Source organism: Drosophila yakuba, chromosome 3L, assembly GCF_016746365.2.
Source record: "Drosophila yakuba strain Tai18E2 chromosome 3L, Prin_Dyak_Tai18E2_2.1, whole genome shotgun sequence".
Taxonomy (NCBI): Eukaryota; Metazoa; Arthropoda; class Insecta; order Diptera; family Drosophilidae; genus Drosophila; species Drosophila yakuba.
Genome location: NC_052529.2, coordinates 8152844 through 8174989, shown reverse-complemented (window position 1 = coordinate 8174989; position 22146 = coordinate 8152844). Strand labels below are relative to the sequence as shown.

At 45.4% G+C, this 22146-nt stretch overlaps 5 protein-coding genes across 18 annotated transcripts; 3 read left to right on the top strand and 2 right to left on the bottom strand.

The window, feature by feature from the left end:
- Positions 1–1041: 1041 nt before the first annotated feature.
- On the bottom strand, positions 1042–7442 carry LOC6533335 (large proline-rich protein BAG6). Of its 14 annotated transcripts, none has more exons than XM_015194422.2 (11): positions 6993–7442; positions 6806–6923; positions 6513–6724; positions 5701–6459; positions 5073–5634; positions 4830–4928; positions 4093–4626; positions 2782–3732; positions 2587–2723; positions 2308–2538; positions 1042–2234 (listed from the first exon to the last, which is right to left on the bottom strand). In XM_015194422.2, exons 1-11 carry the CDS (start codon positions 7056–7058, stop codon positions 1893–1895), a joined length of 4011 nt encoding a protein of 1336 aa, XP_015049908.2. In that variant the 5' UTR covers positions 7059–7442; the 3' UTR covers positions 1042–1892. The 14 variants fall into 14 exon arrangements, with proteins under 14 accessions (XP_015049908.2, XP_015049909.2, XP_015049905.2 ...); XM_015194423.2 differs by having other exon boundaries at positions 1042–2237; positions 2308–2496; positions 6993–7441; XM_015194419.3 differs by having other exon boundaries at positions 1042–2237; positions 6993–7440.
- A 4095-nt stretch (positions 7443–11537) lies between these two features.
- LOC6533334 (pupal cuticle protein G1A) lies at positions 11538–13011 on the top strand. Its single transcript, XM_002094024.3, has one exon. The coding sequence runs from the start codon at positions 12155–12157 to the stop codon at positions 12938–12940; it is 786 nt and encodes a 261-aa protein (XP_002094060.2). The 5' UTR covers positions 11538–12154; the 3' UTR covers positions 12941–13011.
- Positions 13012–15007: 1996 nt separating this feature from the next.
- On the top strand, positions 15008–16417 carry LOC6533333 (carboxypeptidase B). The gene is made up of 2 exons (XM_002094023.4): positions 15008–15751; positions 15816–16417. The coding sequence occupies exons 1-2, from the start codon at positions 15042–15044 to the stop codon at positions 16258–16260; spliced, it is 1155 nt and encodes a 384-aa protein (XP_002094059.1). The 5' UTR covers positions 15008–15041; the 3' UTR covers positions 16261–16417.
- A 1025-nt stretch (positions 16418–17442) lies between these two features.
- LOC6533332 (cytochrome P450 4d8) lies at positions 17443–20143 on the top strand. Its single transcript, XM_002094022.3, has 4 exons — positions 17443–17617; positions 18516–18969; positions 19037–19602; positions 19672–20143. The coding sequence occupies exons 1-4, from the start codon at positions 17461–17463 to the stop codon at positions 20019–20021; spliced, it is 1527 nt and encodes a 508-aa protein (XP_002094058.1). The 5' UTR covers positions 17443–17460; the 3' UTR covers positions 20022–20143.
- Positions 20059–22026, bottom strand: LOC6533331 (probable cytochrome P450 316a1). Its single transcript, XM_002094021.3, has 4 exons — positions 21623–22026; positions 21146–21575; positions 20549–21087; positions 20059–20493 (listed from the first exon to the last, which is right to left on the bottom strand). The coding sequence occupies exons 1-4, from the start codon at positions 21777–21779 to the stop codon at positions 20144–20146; spliced, it is 1476 nt and encodes a 491-aa protein (XP_002094057.2). The 5' UTR covers positions 21780–22026; the 3' UTR covers positions 20059–20143.
- Positions 22027–22146: the final 120 nt, after the last annotated feature.

The window sequence follows — 22146 nt, the reverse complement described above, 5'->3', positions numbered from 1 at the left end:
TGAAAGAAAATTTTCCACTGGCGCCAGAGCGATTCAGAAACTCTGGCGGGGAAGGGATCAGGCAGCTGGGAGATGGAAGCAGGAGCCATGCATCAAAGTCCGCTGCCTTAATTTATCTCCAAGTTCTGGGCCCGCATGCATAATTAAACACTGGGCGCCTTAAATGCGCTCGCCACAAATTCCGCAAATTCCACGGATTGCGCGTGCCAACAATGTCTCCTCATCCTCCTCCATCTCCTGCTCCTCCTCCTCCTCCTCGTCGTGGTCGTCGTCGTCGTCTGCAGTTCTGGCTGCAATTAATCATCGGGATCATCGGGGGGCGGCCACTGGCTGAGTGACTTCTGATGCCCAGCCAACACATCCATCTCCATTTTCCATGCAGACTGCCAGCTCCCGAGGAACCTTGGCACGATTATGTTATGTTTAGGGCCGTCTGAGAGATTAACTTAATTACTTACATACAGCCGGGCTCATTCATTTAAGGGGATTTTATTATTATTTAAATCATAGTGCCGGTTATTATTCTATCAATCCAATAATGTTGCAATAAAAAAATTATTTCAATATTTCCAGCCAAATTGTAAACGTAAAACGGGGAACACAGTTTTTGATTTATAGAATATTTCTTATCTAATTACCAACTAGGATATATGTATATCTCCAAACTCTTTGCCTCTGAAACTGTTTTTTCTTAAATCATTTTTTATAGTTTTTTTAACGTGTTTCACGTGTTAAAAATTGGAACGATTTTAAAGATTGAATATGCAAATCCACATTAATTCTTAGGACTCAAGTCAAAAGAGTTCCCATTAATATAAAAGATGCAGATGTAAAATAAATTCTAGTTTGGAAAAGAAAAACGTAGGATGTTAAATTCTTTGGCAATGCAACTGCCGACCTTGACACATGCGAATTGTGGTGTTACAGTGCTGAACCGCACTGTAATCAATAACTGTAGGTACAAAAATATACTTCGATTACGTAGCAATCTATATTTAGCGCCCAATCATTTCGAGTAAATATTTAAAGAAAAGCGGCAAATATTTATAATTATTATTTATTCATATGTTTTCTTTTCTTTACGGCTTCTTGGTATTTGTGTTGATTTCTGGTTTTTTTTTCTTTTTTTTGCACATAAATATTCTCAACATTTTTATGTGACACATTTTCGTGTTTCGATTGCAGGCGACAACAATAACAAGAGTAGCGTAGGCTTCGGAATTCGATGACGATGAAATTGGATGGTGCGTGGTGGTATGCTTTCGAATGCTGGTCCAATGGCTTGGTGTGGACATGCCTCCGGGAATGCTTCTGCTGATGGCTTATCCACTTGAATGGATCTGCACATTCCGGCTTGGTCGTCATCGGCCGTCCAGTCCAGCAATCATGTGCCATCGGCTCACGTCAATGGCGATTTGGCGCCGGCCAAAATATGTACTTGGCTGGAATTCGGAATTTGGCTGTCGTCACGGGTCTGGTCTGCTTTTGCAGCACGTCATGCGACGCGGGGACGCCACCGCCATTTGGGACAATTGAAAGCATTCCGCTCGGTGTGTGGTCCCATATCCAAGTCCATTTAATCCGATTCCAATCGCCATTCTTTCGGTTAATGTGTGTTTATTTTGCTCATTCATGCAACGCAAAAATCGTTTTTGATTGGGCTCTGTGTCTTGAACCATCGTGTGTGTGTGTGGGTGTGTGGATAAATATCAGTTGGATATTATTAGTCTAAATAGTTTGAAGCATTTGCTAAGGGTCCACTCCGTGTGTTGGTGTTGTCGCAAACTTCGTCGTCTTCTCGATTTAAACAGAACTTAGCCATTAAGTAAATTAAATACAGTTCATTAAAGTAAAATATACAACAAGCACAAGGTGGCCGCTGCAACTGCCCCCTACTTTTGCTCGGCGAACTTGGCGATCTGTGGATACTTGCTGGACTTGAAATCCGCATCCTGCTTGATACGCTCTTTTAAACTATTCCGCACCGCATCAGTGTAGGCAGCCTGAACGGTGGAGTCGTGAGCAATGGAACCGATTACGGTATCCATACTGATCGACGAACTTGAGGCGCTACCACTGGTTCCACCCAAACCGGCGCTTTGGATAGCCCTCTGCACTCCGTTCGCAATGAGACACTCCACGCTGGCCGTCGGCTTTTCCGACTGAATTATCTTCCGCCGCTTGGCGGACATGCCCGAGATGTAGGCATCCGAGAACGGCGGCTGAGGACGACTCTGCTGCAGGATACATAAGTGGAGACATAGTTTTCTATTAGTGTGGTTCAGAAAGTTTAACGAAATAACATACCTCTGACTGGGTCTGTAGGTCGCGCGTTATCACTGGCAACCAGTCATTGGGGAAACTCATGTGCCAGGGCTCTGAGCCCACAATCACTACGGGTAGGTCGGCTGCCGGTGAACTGCTGCTGCTGCTGCTGCTGGCGGCCACTTCAGCCATCTCAACATCCGTATCCAGAGATTGCTCTTGCGGCTGCTGCTGCTGTGGGTTGAGAGCAAAAGGCGGCGGCGCCACGAATGGCTATTAGTGCATGAGTTTCTGGGCAGCAAGAAAAGTTAGGAAACCTACTTCGTCGGCAGCGGTTGGAGGAGTTGCTTGAACGCTGCGCAGGACCAGGAACTGTTGGGCATCTGCTGTGTCAGTCTGGGCAGGAATCGTGGGGTCTATGTAGATGCACAAGAACTGCAGTGCTTCGTTGCGGAAGTCTGCAATAGAAATATTCAGTTAGCAGGGTTACATGCGAGCACATTGGTGTAAACTTACTGGATCGCATTGGTGTGCAAAGCAGGCGCATTAGCTGGCGCCAGTAGAGCTCCGCGTTCGCGCTTCCAAGACACAAGAAGAGAACGCTGTAGAGGCGCTTGCGGAACTGGTCACAGAGCTGTTTGAGACTTTGCTCGAACTGAGCACCATCACCGCCGCCCGGAGCTCCATTACAAAGCTCGATAATCAGACGCAGGCTGACACGCAGGATGTTGCACACCGAGTCGCGGGAGTTGTATTCCGGCCGCTCGTACTGCGGCAGGTAAACCAGGCTCTCTGCGAACCAGTCAAGTGCGCGACCAATGGCCCCTGGGATGGTCTGCTCGTTGATGGGCACGCCGACAAAGAGGCTGTCGTTGAGGAAGCTGCGCAGCTGCGAACGCAGGTTGTTCGAATCTCCGCCGGCAGGAGTGGGTGTGGATGTCGGCACAACAGTTTGCGGTGGGCCAGCTGGTGTGGTAGCAGCAATTGGGGCAGCTGCTCCTGATGATGATGAGGCGGCCGAACCTCCCTCGGCGGCGACTGCGCTGCCTACCGAAGCTGTTGGCGCATTATTTCTCAGATTATTAAGCAAAAAATTAGCGAGTAGGGTGGGAAATTGTCGTGACAGGCGACTGGTGGCGGCCTGTAGTCGCCCCCGCCGGCCAGAGGGCAAGCCTCCGTTGGTGCTGCCACCGCCAACGTGGGCCGTTCGAGCCGCCAGCCGATCGCGATTGATGGGCGATCCTCCCGTGGGCCGCACTCTTCCGGCTCCGGCCCCGGCTCCGACTCCGGCCCCATTGGTGCTGCCAGCACCAACGTGGGCAGCTTGAACATGAGTGGTTTGGGTCTGCGCCTGCGCCCAGGCTGCCGGTCGCAGGCTGTTTAGTTGCTCGCTGGCTGGTCGCTGGCGACGCGACGACCACATTGGGCGGAACGTGTTACTGCCGCGCTGGATGCGACCAGTGGTGACTAGATGATGACATGGATAAAATGGAAATTAATGTCAGAGATGGCAGCCCAGTCGGCAGTCGAGAAAGCAAATAGTTTTAAACTAAATCAGGTTTCTGTTAAACTTAGTAGAAATTTCATAGAAATTAATATTAAGTTTAAGAAACCAAATCAATTTCATTCGATTAATTGAATTCAAGGCTTTTGGAAAAGTTTGATCACGCCCTGACTTGACTGGTTTTTTTTTGGGAGACTGTGCTTTCCATCTCTGGTTGGTGAGTGTGCGCATGAAATGGATTGGGTGTGCGAAGTGGGTCGTGGCGGGGGTCGTGGACATAAAGTAGTGTCTGATAGCTTCCCCTGAAGGGGAACAGTACTCACCAGGACGAGTTACGGCAGCGGCTGTCGGCGACAGAACGGTGGCTCCTCCTGCTGGTGCTGTAGAGGTGCTGCGATTGGTATTGTTGTTTTGGAGCAGCTGCTCGGGTTCCCGAATGTGATGACTGTTGCAAGGCAGGAAGCGGTCGAATGCCGTGTGTGTGGGAGCAATGCGTCCGCCCCAGTTGTTGTTGCCGCCAATCTGAATCTGTGGCCTAGATGTCGAACGCGTTTGCGTGGACGTGGTGGGCAAGGTATTGGCCCTCTGATCGCCACTGCGTGTTCCACTTGATGTTGAAGCTGCATTTGGAGACTCTGCAGTGGCCGTTGCAGGCGTACTTTCAGGGGAGGATTCGGACGCAGAAGGTTCTGCTGTTTCGTTTGATCCAGGTGCCGGAGCCTGTCGCACTGTCGTCATCACATGCACCGGCAGGTTAATCGACATGACGTTGGGGGCATTGAATTCCACATGAACATCGTTCGGCCGCTGACCATTGACCATTGCCTGAATAATGCGAGCCATTTCCATTTGGGTATCTGTAAAGCAGCAGGAGTTAGTAACAGCTCGTTACAGCATGAGGTAATAGCAAGGGTTAATCTTTTTAGGGCCTGGTCAGTAAAAGAAACAAACTAGCAATGTGAAAGTGGAACCAAACAGGGGATGCAGTTAGTGAGCAGTTGAGATTATGGTTAGTCTGCCGTGACTGCTGCATGGGATTCAACCGAACAATCAAACATACTGCGCGGTGGCAGGGTCACTGGCACATAGACACGCAGCCTAGGCACTGGTCGGTTTTCTCGTTCGGGAGTTTCGCTTTGATCTTGATCTTGATCGTGATCTAGAATATGGTCAACAAATAATACGGGTATATATGGATTCAGTACTTAAGCAGACACTAGTTCCTTGCAGAGACTATGAAATCGAAACGAATCTAATTGAGCACAAATTCATCTGCATACAATATTTGAAAGCATTTTCTTACCCATTTCTAGACGCTGCTGCTGTTGTGCAGGTGTTGCGGCACCTGCAGCATTTGGCGCCACCATAGGTTCGTCGACGGGATCCTCCACTTGATCGCTGGACAAATCGCGAGCAGCGGCGGCAGCCGCACTCGCAGCTCCAGCCGCCATTTCCGCAGCGGCTCCAGCAGCTCGACTGGCGATCTCCGCCATGGCCGCTGCACTGCGGCTGGCATCGGTGGCCGCCTGCAAATTGGCAGCCTGCGGGGGTGCCACAGCAGTTGGAGTGCCTGCGGTGTTGGGCGTTTGCGTTCCAGCTGCAGAGGCAGTACCAGGTGCTCTATTACGGAAAGGCTCGTTGAGGAGACCCGAGGCCGGTGCCAAAAAGTTGGGCGTGAAAATGTTATTGGAGCGTATGTAGCCGCTCTGCTCGACAAGAATGGGTCGGCAGGTGAGCACACGTGGTCCTGGCTGCGACAGGTCAAGCATTAAATCGGATATAGCGTGCTGGGCATGCGAAAGGTAGTGGAAGGCCTCCGAAACGCGATCAAAAATTCGCTGCGCGTTCTCGCGTCCAGCGGTGTCCTAAAAACGAAATAAAATGTTTCACATTTTCTAATAGGCCAATAGGAGCACGGCTTATTGACTTACACTCTCCTCGAAAGTGGGATCATTCTGGAGAATCTCATAGTACCGATCTACAAAAGGCGCCAAGCGAGCCTGTACGCCACGATAGTGCTGAATCACTTGGGCCAACACCTGCGGACGAGTGCGGCGCCTGGGGCCCGAGTTGTTGCCTCCTTCTGCAGCCGCGTCATTTGCTGATCCAGCCGAGGATGTGGGAGTCTCTGCTGCAGTGGCCGGTTGGCCACCAACTGCTCCCTCCGCTTCCGGCTCTGGTGTTGGCGTGACGGAACGATCCGATGCTCCATCGGCAGCTTCGTCGTCCGTTTCGATAACATCCTCGATAATCACAGTGGCCGCTGTGGTTTCACCACTAGCATTGCTTGCAGCTCCGCTGGCTGCTCCTTCGCTGGTTCCAGCTTCGCCAGTCCTCTGCTGGCTGGTCTCGCCATTCTCGTTGGTATAAACTGTGGGCAGCTGCACCACCGTATAGTTGCGGGCGCCAGTACGCGAGAGAGCGGCGGTCACAGCATCTTGGACCATATCGATGATGTTATTGTTGCGCGGCAGATCCGTCGAAGAAACACCCACTTCCACGACAGTGGACTCCATGGACCAGCGACCACGCTGCAGGATGTCCAGCGATTGATTGTTGAGACCAACGGCTGGATTTTCCAGATAGGCTGCTATATTGTCGGCGCAATCGATCATGTGCAGGGCCACAGTGATGCGGTTAATGCAGAAGGACGAGGAGTTGGGATAACGATTTGGTGGAGGGCGAGTCTGCTAAGATACGTTTTAATAATGGTGTTGAAAGATCGTTTAGCATAATGGCTTACCCCTGCAACTGGACCATTGTTAACGGGTATGGCCATGGTGCCCACCAGCATGCCGTCGAGGGCGCGGAAATACGGAGAGGTGCGCATTCCCGGCGGCGGAGGACGTGCCACATTGCGGAAGGTGCGCATGGGTTCATCATTGTTCCGGGCGTTGGCACCGCGCTGCGAGAACGGTGGTCGTTCCGCCACATGGAGCACCTTGCCATCCACATCTGCATGGGCATAGAGATGTATTAGATACAAGTGGTAGATATGTATATATATATGGGGGTGCTCCCGGGGGCATGACTCACCGTATTCCTTCACCTGCTTATCATCGGCCAGAACGCGACCCTGGTAGATGATACGCTGGTTCTCCGCCGCAATGTTCGTCTTCTCGGCTATTTGGTCCTTGAACTGGCGGATGGTGAGCTGCAAATGGGCGGGGTACATGGATATATAGAAGCCTCTAGACCTGGACACACAACCTCAAAACATTACCTCATTGTCGATGCTGAATTCGTGGGTGCGCGCATCTAAGGTCTTCACCTTAAGGTTTATGAGCATTTTCCGGCCGGACTGCGTCGCAAATCAATTGAAAATCTCGTTTTTCTTTCGGTTTTTCCCGTGCCGTGCAAAAAAACAGTCGAAAAGGGTTTGTTGGCGGAGGGGTGGGGAGCGGGGTATCTTGTCGGTGTCGCTGTCACCTGCTCTCTCGCTCGCACTCGCACTCGCTGTCGCTGGCCTTTGGCTTTTCCGGACACGTTTTCGCACTGCACAACTAGCGGTAAATACGTATATCTTTTCACTGATCTCCGGCTGCTTTCGGATCGGGCAAATATATGCTGGGCTTCTATGCTAAAGCGCCGAACGACTTTGCAATTCAACAACAGCAGTAGAGGAGAATAATTACTGGAATTTGACAGTGTGGCAGTGTTGCCAACTCTCGCAGCGAAAGAGTAGCCAAATGCCATGTTGCAAATAGCTAGATTAGCTAGTAGTTGCCGAGAGCGGTTTAAAAGCTAAAATAAAGCGTTCACTTATGTTCGGTGTGGAGTATTTGGGAATAATGTTATTTATAATATATTATTGATTATATTATTGATTAAAATAACTAAGTACAGGAAGATAAATAAAAACTTTTAGAGTGAAGTCCAAAATATGGTAGCTCGCTTTGGCTACAAAATAGTTAAGCTGACAGCTCAGTTGCTAGTGCAGAAAAGGTCCTAAATATTATATCGAAGTCACTAACCACACGGTTAGCTTAGACTCAAACCGAACGAACTTTTCTTCTAGTCTGGCAACAATAAAGGCCACTTGAGCGGTTCTTTTGAATTTGTACGAAATATTATAATCTATATTATTTTTATTGTTTTTAGGCATTCTTTGCTGCTCTAAGTTAACAGAAAGGTAGAATGTCTCTTGAGAATTGCCTAGACTCTTGCTCACATGTGGGGCTCTGCGAGATGAGCGCTATAAAAACGTTTAAAGAACTGCACATGTGAAATACAATTCACCCACCGACCTTTTCACCCCTTACCCCTCCCAACCCTTAATCACCCCACTGCCTTTGACTGCATCCTGTGGGAATTTTTCGGCACTGCACATGAAAAGCGGCGTTTGAATAATAAAGAAAAGAAAACACGAAAAACTGGGGAAAGTCAGCCAAGACGCAAAGGTGTAGGGCAACTTTTCGCTTTGAATATTTAAGTGGAGCTGTGGCATCGGTTAGGTGGAAGTAAAATAAGCAGAAGGCTGCCGGAGAAAAGCCAACCGCAGCTAACACAATTTTTCGCATACCCCTTGCCGGAATTGTGCGGAAATTTGATTTAATGTCTGCGATTGTGAGCCTTTCCACGGGCTCAAAGTGATTGCGACGAGCCCTTATTTTCCGCACTGAAAGGATGCCACGGAAATGGGCAGTGGCAGATTGCTGAGCGCACCATTCCTTTTAAGGATTTTTTACTGTGTTTTTTTACAAGCAATTGAAAGATTAATTACAAAACTGGCATTTAAATATTCTAAAAAAAGTTTGTTAGTTTATTTCCCGGTTTTATGTTAGATCTTGTTATAAAATTGGACTACTAATAAGAATAGGTTTAAAGACAAGCTCAGTTTAGCTGTACAAATTACGAACAGTTAATTGCATTAAAACTCAGCTCAGCCTACATTCCGCTCAAAATATGGATTATGCTGGGCGTGAAAGTATAAATAATAATTATTACCGTTTTTCACCGACTTTGCGCGGGCCAAGTGCAAGTTTTACAATTTACAAATTGCTTTTAAATGGGCTGTGAAAAGTTTTAATGAGTTTTCCACACAGCCGTCCCTCATCTAAGCGCCCAGTACATTCCGCCCACCGCCTTGTCAACGATTTCTGTTTATGCATTTTCATTTTCATTATCATTCCAATTTTTTTCCACCAGCACTGCCCTCTCGTTTTCCGCTTTCCATTTGTTATTAAGCTAACGCTTTCCGTTACTTTTTTATTCCTCGTTTTGCACCAAAAGTTTTTCCTGTCACAGTGGGTGGGTGGTGGTCGGCGGTGGGCGTGGCACTACATTGAAAATGTTTTCTTTGTGGGTTGGGGGAGGGAAAGGTCGCCTAATGAAATTATATCAATCGGGCAGATCAGCCACCCTTAAGTCGCTGCTCCTGGCAGCTGGCAAATGACATTTGCTTTTTCCAATTGTTCATATTTTCATTAAGAAACATTTGAATTTCCCCAAACGTGTAACCTGTAATCGTTTCACTTCAGCTTCAGAATCGCAATCTGAATCAGATTGAAGTGCGAGTTTGGCCTCCGCACTGGCACTGCATGACTACATTTCTAATTTCGGTCTGGTCAAGAACAGGGCCCCAGAGCAAGTCTCACGTCAAATTAAATCAAGCTGTAATATAAAGAAAATTGAAGCCAAGTCCCCTTTGTGCCATAAAGTACGGATGGCCAAGGAGCATTCGGTGGGGCAAAATGAGAGTGGCCTTGGTCTGCGAGTGGGTGGTGTGCGAGTGGGTGGAGTGGTGTGGTGTGGGTTTTCGTTTCCGCCGCTGATTGGCAATATAACACCAAGGAACCTCAGCATTCATGGCGGAACTTAACCCGTGTGCCACTAGTTCGAATTCAAAGGAGCTGTGTGATTAATATTTTATTTCTCTCGTAATTCATAGTGCAGAATTTTTATAAAAATGGGATATGTTTAGGAAGGAATACTATATCTTTCAACAAAGCAAGGTTAATTAACCCACAGAACAAATGAACAATAACTATGACGAGGTGAAAAGAACTTTCGTTGACCACTTGTAACTGCCAGAAAGTACTATAATTTTGACCTGCTAAATGGCAACTGCACTGGCCTCATAAATACAACCGCCAACTAACCGTGCCAATTTATAGTCAACACTTAATCTAAGCTGTCAATGTGGATGCAACACCAGCGGTTAGAGCAACAAAACTTGGCCGACGAAGGAGAAGAGTTACATACATATGTATGTAGGTGGGTGGAGGGTTAGTAATTGGCGGGGATTACGACAAAACGTAAAAGTGCAGAAAGGCATGTGAATGCGGAAGTCGAACTCGCAATTGGCCAAAGTGAAGAAGTCGTAAAGTTTTTGTTGCATTCTGCCGTCTTCGCCTCCAAATTGGACGCTTAATTTATGTTTCAATTCCAATTAGCCAACGAGGCGCGGGCTTTTATGCTACTTTTCCTTCTTTTCGCTTTCGAGTGCACAGAGAAAAATTCTACATGGCTTATTAGGATAAGTGTTAAGCTTTTAAAGTGTTGTAGTATAAGGAGCTATGTGTATTGTGATTCATGGATTACTTTTTATATATCATTCTTAAAGGCAGCAGTGTTCTTACAATTTGTATTTAATTTCCCTAAGTCTACAAAAACTCGTAATATTTTTTTTCATCAAAAATTGGTAAGAGATGAGACCCATTTCCCACCGTGCTCGCTGGTAATTGACTTTCGGCCTGGCCCTGACGCGTCATTTGTAATTGTATATCAGCACGAGGAGCGAAGACGAAGGCGGCGTTTATTAGCCATGGCCAAATGCAGCTAATTGAAGTTCAAATTGCGTTGGCGCACGAGTTGAAATGGCAAAGGAAACCGTTGAAATGTAAGCACTCACATGTGATTCCTGTCGGTTCAATAAAACGTTAAGTTCAGTTCAGACGACAATGCAGACGTAAACGAAGACGAATCCACTTAAGGCCAAAACGAAAATCCAAAAAGGAAAAAAAATAAGAAAAAGAACCAGTAATGCGAAAGCCAATTCAACACTCAAACACAATCAGCAAAGAAAAGCAGAGTCGAAAGTTGGGCTGCGAAATAAAATCAAGCATAAATGCAATAATACAATTTATGTGCCGAATTTCATAAGGACCATAATGGACACACAAGCACACACTCTCCGCCTCCATGCCTTCCTGTCCTCCATAATCCGCACAATAAAGATATGTGTATCGAGTGGGACCAACAAAGGTGACTTTCTCAAGTTGGTCAGCAATCGCTGTTACCGTAATCACATTTGGCGCCGAGATGTTGACGCTATTTGCCAGTTTGTGTCATTTTCATTGCGCAAAAGTTCTCCACTCTTCTCCGCTCTTGAGGGCAACAATGTCCCCAACACTTGCCCACCGGATATCCGGTACCTCCATCCATTCCATCGATTCCATCCATTCCATCCATCCATCTTCCCATTCTTTGTCTCGTTTGGCAAGCTAACAACATTTGCTTGACGTTTGCCAATTGCATTATGACTCAATTGTGAGCTGAACGATTTCACGGGCCATCCAAAGAATCAAAGAGAGGCATCCCATCATTGAGGCAACTTCAACTAGAGTGGAGTGTCGCTCCATTGAGGGAGAAACTGAAACAGAAACGGAAACGGAAACAGGGAACTAAGTTAAAAGCGGAAGTGGTATGCTTTTCGATCGAAATGCAATGTAACATTTAAGGTTCTAATTGTTGATTCTAATTAGAATGTGTCTAAGCTAGCACTAAATTCATACTGCGATTCTTCTATTAAAGATAGTTCTGAGTAAAATTTTGGTCTTATTCAAATATTCAATATTCATACTTGCAATATCGAAGGGAAAACAACTGAATACAACTTAATACCATTGATGGTTCGTTTGCCACAACGATTGCCACTTCGGATGGTTGAAGATACAAGTATCCACATAAACCTGCATATCTTCATGTGGAAGCGTAACTCTCGGATTGAGATGCTTCAAGAGCGGTTGAAACTGAAATGCATTAACCATTTGGCAGCGGCGTTAATGCATCTCCGATGGGCAATAAATCGCGTTGGCCGCAATATGTTTGGGCCACTTGATGGCCCTTCAGCGGACAATTGTAAGTTGCCATCACCGCGTTATGTGGAGCAAGTGCACAAACCTTACCTTATTCCGGGCATTATGCAATGACTATGGGCCCAAAGTCTTGGGCTCCATGAAACTGGGTCGACGACACGCCCTTCTCCATCGCCTTCTCCGGCTGATAGGCTCACCCCCACCAGCTTTTGTGGCTGTCACTCGGAGAGCTGGGCAATTGTAAATTGATTTGCCACGATCGAGGGATAGAGAAATGGATTTCTGAAAGTCACGCAAAGCCAGCCGGCAAAGCCGAAACGAGTTGAAACGACCACTGCGCCCGATTATGAGTAATTGCTCAGCGCTGTTCATTGCGCTGGTCAGGTCTTCTATATATGGCCCAACCACAGACTTATCCAGCACAGTTGTTCCCATTGCCTCAATCGACATGGCTTACTTCCAGTTCCTCAGCGTTGCCTCCAGCCTGCTTCTACTCCTGGCACCCACCTGGGCGGGTTTGATTGCCCAACCGACCATCAGCTATGCTGGCGATGAGCACGCGGTGGCCCACACCCAGCAGAATGTCGTCAGGAGCTTCGATGGCACCGTCTCGCACTACGCCAAGTCGCTGGCCACGCCCTACTCGCAGGTCCACAAGCAGGACACCCGGATCAGCAACAATGTCTATCAGCCGGCGGTGGCCAAGACCTTCAGCTATGCCCCAGCTCCAGTTCCAGTCTCGCTTCCAGCTCCGGTCTACGCCCAACAGGCTCATCAGGAACCAACCCAGCTGTTTACCCAGGCATCGCCCGTTTACCATCAGGCTGCTCATGTCCAGACTCCATCGGTTTACCATCAGGCTGCTCATGTAGAGGCTCCATCGGTTTACCATCAGGCTGCCCATGTCCAGTCTCCATCGGTTTACCATCAGGCTGCTCATGTAGAGGCTCCATCGGTTTACCATCAGCCTGCTCAGGTGCAGAGCTACCACCAACCTGGTCATGTGGAGACACCCTCTGTGTACCAGCAGCACGCCCACTACAGCCAGCAGCCCGCTGTCATCCAATATTCTCCGGCGGAGAGCGTGTCCCACATGAGCTTCGATGGTTTCGGTACCCACTACGGATTTTAGGTGCTCATTACTTAAGTTAAGGTTATGCATTGTAGCTTGTGTATGCTTGTTAAATAAATTGTTGAACTAAAGTAATTAATGGTTTTTAATAAGTATTTATTTATGAGCTTGTGCTAAGGTTAGTTCTGTAGTTAAAGTAAAACACAGCAACTTCTTGATTGACTCATTTAACAGTTTGCTGTATAATCTTCCTGCATAACTATATTTGCATCATGTGCACACCATTTGCTGTGGTTTTCTTGTCCAGCTTGCGGCTTACTCCCTGTTTATCACTCACGTTCGGCGGCAGCGTAAACAAATCATAAAAATCCACACAAAGTGCACCCTACAAACAGCCCCAAGTAGGACATTAGCTCTGGTCCTTACACCACTCCGAGATCCTTGGATCCTGGACAGAAGGATGCTGGGGGGTTACGTGATTTGTGCAGCGCAAACTTAAAAATCGGACATGGAAGCTACGTGACTGGAATGATGGCAAACCAAGGAGCCAGGAGCATTTGAAAGTTTGAAAGGGCGAAGGAGTATCGAGTGGCGTGGCTTATGAACTAATAAGATTCTGCCCATCCTCGTAAATTATGCACATTGACAACTGTAATCGGGAAATTGAAATCAGATTTTTGCAGGCTCATTAATTTTGCAAAAGAAACGGAAAAACTCCATACGCAGCCGAAGGGCAAATCGAAAACTTATGAATGCCCGGAGTCAATAACCAATTTGTGTGCTCTTCCTTTTCTCACAGCTTCTTTAAATGATAGCTTCATTAGCTGGCCATCAAAGTAATGGCCAAAATGATTACCAGAACAGGGCCAGCAACTTCTGGAGCAAAAACTTGCGAATTGAAAAACCGAGCAAAAGGCACAAATTTGCAAAAAATGAAGCCATAAACTGCGCTTAGTCCGACATCCTGCAGGACCTCCTGCCACTCCCCCCCTTTGCAGCCAGCACTTCTGTCCGCCACTTGAGTGCTAAAAGGCGCAATGATAAAATATTTGCCCGACCAGGGCTAGTAAATTTGTTGGCTGAAAAGTTGAAACAGCTAACAAAATGCAAAAGGAGACGAAGAAAGGCCGAGCCGTTAGTTGTTGTTTTTATTTAGCTGTTGCGGCTAAAAGTTTTCCCACTTTCCACAGCCAGGACATTGGCCAAAGGAAAGTTGGCGAAAAATAAAAAAAAAAGCAAAATGCCCAGTAAGACGTATTTATCAACATAATTACATTTTTTAATGGCCCTTTAAACCGCAAAATGGCAAAGCCGCAAGGCAAGATAGAGTCATGGCGCAAACTTGCCTCAACATCTGCATTCTTTTTTTTTGCTGCCAACAAATATTAAGTCGATTTGGGTGGTCTTAGCAAAAGGTTGTGAAATAGTTGTTAATAACATAGTTTTATTTTGTGTCGAGTTATCGCATCTTTGCATTGGAATCAACCAAGTATAATTATTTGCCCTTTAATTAATAAAAGTTGACGAATAGCGCAACCGATTAATAAACTTATAAAGGGAATATGCGCATGTAAAAATGCATACTACAGTTGTATTATTCAGCACAATTCTTCCGTGTGTTGTTTATAAATCAGTGTATTCTTTAGTGTAGAGATAAAAAGTTAAGAGAATGTGCTTTCCATTCTCTTTGTTTATAGTCTCGCGATTGCATGCTTATTTAAAGAATAGGATTCAATGGATTTCTACTACAAACCTGTTTGAGTATTGAATGACGTAAATTTTGCGTGCTACTCGAAAATTTGTTCAAATATGTTTTAAACATGAAGTATGTGGGCTACTATATATGTATATATAAATATATATATATATTTAAAGAGAGTCCGTTCCCAATAAAGAGGGAAAACATTTGTTGTTTGTGATTTATAAAAATTGCCAAAATTCCAAGAATTGTATAAATCATACACAAAACATGAACACATTTCTCACATCATTTGGGTCGTTAAGTAAAAAATGGGTGTTTAGGAATAGTTACGAATGAGGGTATTGTATATTCGTGGTCACGATAAAAGCACTTTTATACCATATCTCTCAAAGCCATGTATATATTAACCGAACTCGGAATGCTCAGAGTTAGTTCCCGGCACATTGGCTCTCCGGCAGCATGTGGAGAATTCTGTGTGGGATCGTCGTTCTAGCGGCGATTGTGAATCCGCTGGCGGAGACAAGGGGAGTCCGCCGACGAAGAGCAGTTAAGCTGCAACTGGACAACTACCTAAGCTACGATGGAATCATGGAGTACCTGGATCAGCTGGCTCGGTCATACAGCAGTCGAGTGACACTAAAGAATGTGGGTCGCACCTACGAGAAGCGAGTGCTGAAAGTGGCGATGATAACCAACGGAGATGGACGACCGGGAAAGAGGGTGATATTCTTGGATGCTGCCCTCCATTCGCGCGAGTGGATGACTCCCGCCGCCGCCCTCCTCACCATCCACAAACTGGTGGTGGAATTTGAGGAGAATTCCGATCTTTTGGCTGACTTCGATTGGCACATAATGCCACTGGCGAATCCAGATGGCTACGTATATTCACGCAATACCGATCGCTACTGGCGAAACACGAGGACACCGAATGGAGGCAACTGCTTTGGCACGAATCTCAACAGGAACTTTGCAGTTGACTGGAAGGTGGGCTTTTCGCAGCTGGAGGATCCCTGTGATGAGAACTACGCTGGCAGTGCACCATTCTCGGAGGTGGAGGCACGTACGGTGCGCGACATAATGCACATCCTGGTGGACAGTCAACGGGCGGTAATGTATCTCTCACTGCACACGGCAAACCGATCGGTCTTCTATCCTTGGGTCTACAATACGTAAGTTGCAAAGAAATGCCTAATAATTTATAATTAACTTACATTTACATTACATTTAATGTAGCGCACCAGTGTCAAACCAAAAGGAGCACGATGAAATCGGAAGGTTTGTTGCCGATCGAATTAGGCAAAGTACGGGCACCTTTATAAAGACGTGGCAATATGCTAAATTTGATGGAACATTTGGTGGCACCAGCATGGACTATGCACTGCTCGCGGGATTCCCACTCTCCTTTGTGTTCGAGATGTCGGGAGTGGGACAGGATCAGGTGGAGTACAAGTTCTTTCCCCCGGCCAGAGATATTCGTCATCTGGCTGAAGAGTCCTGGACGGGCATTAGAGCGTTTGCCGAGAAGGCCATTGAGAAATATCCTCCCTCCAGGGTGATTGCCTATAAGCAAATGGTTGAGCCTCCCAATAACGCAGCTTCACGGATTCGGGGCTTTAGTTCACTGGTTTGCATTTTGTTCATATATTTGACCAACGTTTTTGGCTCGAATTCTTTGTAAGCCAAACTGCCTATATAAGAAAAGATAACCAAAGTTATCTAAAGCTCTTATTGATAAACCATATTTTGTAAAAGGTCTTCTTTCGTTATCTAGCTGTAACTAAGTTCACTTGTTTTAACAAAACAAAATTAAAATAAAGACTAAAAATTATTTTGTATAAAAATGAAAAACTTCCTTTGCCATATATACGCTTTATTTTTAATTATCAGGCATTTCACGAAAAAACACTTTCCTCCTTGCGCTCTTTAAAATGTTTTTAATATCCAGCAGGGAAAACCCGTACTTGACGCACTGGCATTACGCATACGCCTCGTTGTCCGCTTGTTTGCACTTGCTATCAACGTGACTTGGCTGCTTCGCTGGCGTGGAAGAGGGCAGAGTTTTCGTTTTTCGGGTGGGGGAACCCGCATATCACTTGCATTGTCCGATACATTTCACATGCTGCAATTAACGCAACAAATTGCATTTTTAATATGCAAAATTAATGCGAAAAATCTTTCTGTGCGCGCGGACCAACCGAAATGCAACGAAGGCGAGATATATCCAAGTATTTTATTTATAACAGTCATTGTGAAAATTGTGAAAATTGAAAATTCACATTCACTGTCTACAATTAAAAACACTTTTCCCACACACGCCTTGTTTCGCCTTGCATGTTTGCGCACTCGTTCTGCTGGATATTGTGGATATGGTGAGTATTTAAAATAATAAAATGCCATTACAAAGTCAAAGTTGCCTGGCCCAGGAAGTCGCTGTTAATTAGTTTTTTCGCAGGGCAGCTCTTGGCCAGCTGACGAGTCGTCGCCCAGCCATCTATCTGTCCATCTAGCCATTCATGCACTTTCTGCGCGGGAGTTGGGTCAAATGTTTTAATTTCCGCACGAATGTCTCTAACGGAAATTACTTGAAAAAAAAAAACGAAGAAAAATACACTTTACCACCCAGGGGCGGGATGTCAATGGCCTGCAGGGGCTTCTCGTTATCTTGTCCAGGGGCTGGCAATAATTACTACAAATGCAAGTACTCGTACTCAATAAAGCCACTCACTCTTAGTGAGATTAGCGCAATTATCGCTCTCAAGCTATGAAGTCAACTGCACTTTGAGTTACACATGAGTCCTACTCCGATTAGATATACTATAGGCACTTCGCTCTCGGATCGCTGGTATCGTTCGGCTTGGTTGGCGATTCAGAGTGAAACATGCTGCTGTTTCTGCTGGTTGTGCTGCTCTGTGGCGCCGGCTGGATCATCCATCTTGGCCAGGCCGATCGGCGGCGCAAAGTGGCCAACTTGCCGGGTCCCATATGCCCACCGCTCATTGGCGCCCTTCATCTGATTCTCCGGTTGAGCCCAAAAAGTGAGTAGCTGCTGAAAAAAATTATATATGTATTAGCTTTCAAAAGGGGTAGAATATAGAATATTCGCCTGACATCAGAGTTGTAATTTGTATACTAAAAGATTTAAATATTTCATATTTAGAAATAATAAAATCAATAGAGTTATTATATTTTATTGCTCCTTAGCAAGTATTCTGATTATGAAAACCAATTTAAGTACAGCAGATTATAATCCTTTAATTATCAGAAATAGATATACAAACCTTCAACTTCAAAAAGTTTATATCCGATTGATTTGCATGCACTTTAAAATGTATCACGTTTTGTAATATGTATGTCACATATGTATTACTTACTCATAAATGAAAACTGAAAAGCTGTTCGTGACTGCTGCTGTTTTAACACACTGATAAGAAATTACGAGGTTTCTGTTATTTTTTTTCAACATTTTCACGCTACCGGCTAGTGAATAATATAAATTTGATGTCAACCGGTTTTCTTACAACCAGATCAATAATAAAATACATCAAATTAGAATAAAAGTAGCATTTTACTTAAGCTAGCGAATAATACTTATGCACTTGAATTGTGCCTAGTGGAAAACTTTGAATGGCTTTATGTTATCACCAATGTTTATTGGTACTAATACTAAATATAGTATGCAATTTGAAAAGAGAAGTACTTAATCTTAAGCTAATAATATTCGAACAAACATTAGCCGCAGATTACTTTGGAATCTCACGTATTATCGCTAAGCTATTAATGAATGGTCAATGGCAAACAAGATTTCTTATCAATGAGAATTTCTGAGCAGAGAAGGAAATAAAATGCATATCGTCTTTACTCATATAAGTAAACATATACTTCTTTATTATTTTCAATTGATTTATTTTATTTTTTTCTATATAAATTTATCAGCTTTTTTAAAAGTGGGTCGAGAGTACGTGCAGAAATTCGGTCACCTTCAACGAGTTTGGATCTTTAATCGCCTGCTGATTTTGAGTGGCGATGCGGAGTTGAATGAGCAGCTACTGAGTAGTCAGGAGCATCTGGTGAAGCATCCGGTGTACAAAGTACTTGGCCAGTGGCTGGGCAATGGATTGCTCCTCAGCGATGGGAAAGTGTGGCACCAACGCCGCAAGATCATCACGCCCACGTTCCATTTCTCGATCCTTGAGCAGTTCGTCGAGGTTTTCGATCAGCAATCGAACATTTGCGTTCAAAGACTGGCGCAAAAGGCCAATGGTGATACCTTCGATGTTTATCGGAGCATTTGTGCCGCTGCATTGGACATAATAGCCGAAACAGCTATGGGCACCAAAGTATATGCCCAGGCCAACGAGAGTACACCATATGCTGAGGCAGTCAATGAGTAAGTGCTCCATGAAATGTTAAATGAATTAATGAGATATATTGCCATATTTGGTAATCCCTCACAGATGCACTGCTCTGCTTAGCTGGCGATTCATGTCGGCTTATCTGCAGGTGGAGCTGCTTTTCACCCTCACCCATCCTCACCTGAAATGGCGCCAAACGCAGCTCATCCGCACGATGCAGGAATTCACAATCAAGGTGATCGAGCAGCGTCGTCAGGCTTTAGAGGATCAGCAGAAGCAATCCCGAGCTGCGGTGGCCACTGGCGATGAGGATGTGGGCTCCAAGCGGCGCATGGCCTTGCTTGACGTGCTGCTGATGGCCACTGTGGATGGCAGACCACTGACCAACGATGAGATTCGCGAGGAGGTGGACACGTTCATGTTCGAGGGTCACGATACCACCACCAGTGCCTTGTCCTTCTGCCTGCACGAGCTATCGAGGCATCCCGAGGTGCAGGAAAAGATGCTGGAGGAGATCCTCAGGGTTCTGGGCACCGATCGAAGCCGACCAGTTAGCATTCGGGATCTCGGAGAGCTCAAGTACATGGAGTGCGTCATTAAGGAGTCGCTGAGGATGTATCCACCAGTGCCCATCGTGGGGCGTAAATTGCAGACTGACTTTAAGTACAGTAGGTTTCTCGATCCTTTATAGTTTCCAAATCGGTCCTTAATTTAATATGTTTTTAAATTCTTTTCAGCGAATTCCGTTTATGGCGATGGAGTTCTTCCAGCTGGCACAGAAATTATAATCGGCATCTTTGGTATACATCGCCAGCCAGAAACCTTTTCCAATCCGGACGAGTTTATCCCTGAACGACATGAGAATGGAAGTCGCGTGGCTCCATTTAGAATGATTCCATTCAGTGCGGGACCCAGGAACTGCATTGGTCAGAAGTTCGCCCAGCTGGAGATGAAGATGATGCTGGCCAAGATTGTCAGGGAGTACGAACTGCTGCCGATGGGCAAAAGGGTTGAGTGCGTTGTGAACATCGTTTTGCGTTCGGAAACGGGCTTTCAGCTGGGAATGCGAAAGCGAAACAGTAACTAACTACTAACTAGTTTAAGTTGTAAAAATACACAATGGGTTCATAAGGTATTGTGATATATTCATATGTTTAAGCAATAGTTTTAAAATTAAAGGCTTTATACCAAAACTTTATTAGACGATAATTAAATGGCGTTTCCACCTATTTCGCGTGGCTTTAAGCCCAACTGAAAGCCATTTGATGAGCCCATTATGAGTCGCAAATCCAAGCGCAGCTCATCGCCATAGGGTAACAGTTCAAAATTGGCCAAAATAGGAGCCAACAATGTTTTTAGTAGCTGCATACTTAACTTTCGAGCTGGACAACAGCGAGGACCAAGACTGAAGCTCAGGAGTTCTGGAGGAGAGTCCAGAAATCGCTCCGCTACAAAGTGGTTTGCTTTTGGATATCGATTCTCATTGCGTTGCAGTTCAAAGAGATTAATATAGATCTCTGAACCAAAAGGAAGATCTCCATCTCCCACAACACTGTGTGCTGTTGGAAATCAAGTTATGACGAGTATTAACTAAAATATATTACTCATACGCACTGTATGGAAAATCCTTCTTTAGTTGCCTGCCAACAATCACCTGTGGTGGATAAAGTCGCATAGTTTCTTGCAGAACAGCTTCCAGGTAAGGTAGCTTTTCCAGGTCCCATCCTTGATCCTTGATCTGTGCCAGACTTAACTCCTCCCAACACCTTTGTTGAACCGATGGATTTCTGGCGATCGTGACGAGGCAGAAACAGAGAGCTGAACTGCAGAGCAGATAGCCCAGATAATTACTGGTATTGAGCTCTCCACAGATTTCTTCAGTTGTAAGTTGGGGATCTTTACTTTCCACAAGAATTTCCAAAAGGCATTCAAAATTCTTCATAGGCATTGGCCTCAACTGAGACATGTCCAAACCATTACCAATTTTGAATTGCTTTTGACTTTGGTGACTGGCCATGAGATTCTTGTGTTCCTCATTTAGTCGTTTTATCAATCGATTCTGACGTTTTCTCATAAAGGGCGAACTCAGCCAATAGTTAAATCTGTTTGCTGACTGTAGACTCAGAAAACGTTTTCTATATATTTCCGATAAGCTGAAAAAGGTAATGAATATGACATAATTAGGAGTTTTAAGCAACAACTATCAATTACCTTTCTAGATTCTTGGAATACTCCTCACTGGGTTTGGCACCGCAGGTGATCATTACTATCAGATCCAAAACCAAGGGACTCACAGTTTCCCAGATATCGAACACCTTTTGATCGGCCTTTTCCACCAATTTCTGTTGCAATTGATCCGCCTGCTGGCGACTTAAGTCCATCAACTGCTCAAAGTTTCTTTTGTCAAAAAGACCACTTATAAGAGCATGACGCTTTTGCCATTGATCCGACTGGCACATGAGCACACCTCCTCCCAGCCAATCCTTCATCAGCTCATATCCCGTCTCCAGGTGGGTGTCACTTTCCAGAAGCTGCCTGCTGAGCTCCAGATCTGCCAGGGGAATGAAGAGGCGATGGAAGACCCAACAACGACTCAAGGATCCATATTTGCTAAGGTATTCGGTGCTGCGCTGCAAGAAATCTGCCCGCATTTGTAAGAAAGTGTATGTTAAGTTCAGTAGCACTTACTTTTCGGCGTTAGGAATAGCAACTTGTGCATTGCTCCCATCAGCGGCCAGGTGAAGGGTCCCTTCAGGTTTTTGATCAGCGATCTCTGCCGGCGTGTCCTGAAATAGTTGAAGGCTGAAGCCAGGCAGAAACAAACGAATGTGGTGGTCAAGATCATGGTGCCAACTGAGCCAAAACAACGGTCCCCGTTTGTCTATGCTAATCGCAGGTTATCGCAATCGCCTGCATCTATACTATCCACGCTTTATGGCCGTTCGAGGGGCAGTGCTAATCTCACAGGGGTCTTAAATTTCATTTAATCTTATCGATGCTCCGACCCCCTTGTATGTCAAAAAATAACCAAGCGATAGTAAAATCTCCGGATAAGTTAAGATAAGTTTAATATATTATGCTTACATATAGTATTTCATAATCAAATCAAATCAGAAAGATATTTGGATATATCTTAATCTTTTCTTTAAAAGTTTTTGTTTTAAAAACCTTATTTTCATAAAAATAAAAACAATTAAATATACATACATATA

Excerpts from the sequence above, each read along its gene's own strand:
- LOC6533335 (XM_015194419.3), bottom strand. The coding sequence starts at position 7,058 with ATGCTCATAAACCTTAAGGTGAAGACCTTAGATGCGCGCACCCACGAA. Across the intron at positions 6,460-6,512 it reads ACAATGGTCCAGTTGCAGGG|CAGACTCGCCCTCCACCAAA; the intron begins GTAAGCCATTAT and ends AACGTATCTTAG. Across the intron at positions 4,929-5,072 it reads GCAGCAGCGTCTAGAAATGG|ATCACGATCAAGATCAAGAT; the intron begins GTAAGAAAATGC and ends ACCATATTCTAG.
- LOC6533334 (XM_002094024.3), top strand. The coding sequence starts at position 12,155 with ATGAGTAATTGCTCAGCGCTGTTCATTGCGCTGGTCAGGTCTTCTATA.
- LOC6533333 (XM_002094023.4), top strand. The coding sequence starts at position 15,042 with ATGTGGAGAATTCTGTGTGGGATCGTCGTTCTAGCGGCGATTGTGAAT. Across the intron at positions 15,752-15,815 it reads TATCCTTGGGTCTACAATAC|CGCACCAGTGTCAAACCAAA; the intron begins GTAAGTTGCAAA and ends CATTTAATGTAG.
- LOC6533332 (XM_002094022.3), top strand. The coding sequence starts at position 17,461 with ATGCTGCTGTTTCTGCTGGTTGTGCTGCTCTGTGGCGCCGGCTGGATC. Across the intron at positions 17,618-18,515 it reads TCTCCGGTTGAGCCCAAAAA|CTTTTTTAAAAGTGGGTCGA; the intron begins GTGAGTAGCTGC and ends TAAATTTATCAG. Across the intron at positions 19,603-19,671 it reads GCAGACTGACTTTAAGTACA|CGAATTCCGTTTATGGCGAT; the intron begins GTAGGTTTCTCG and ends AATTCTTTTCAG.
- LOC6533331 (XM_002094021.3), bottom strand. The coding sequence starts at position 21,779 with ATGATCTTGACCACCACATTCGTTTGTTTCTGCCTGGCTTCAGCCTTC. Across the intron at positions 21,576-21,622 it reads GCTATTCCTAACGCCGAAAA|ATTTCTTGCAGCGCAGCACC; the intron begins GTAAGTGCTACT and ends AAATGCGGGCAG. Across the intron at positions 21,088-21,145 it reads TATTCCAAGAATCTAGAAAG|CTTATCGGAAATATATAGAA; the intron begins GTAATTGATAGT and ends TACCTTTTTCAG.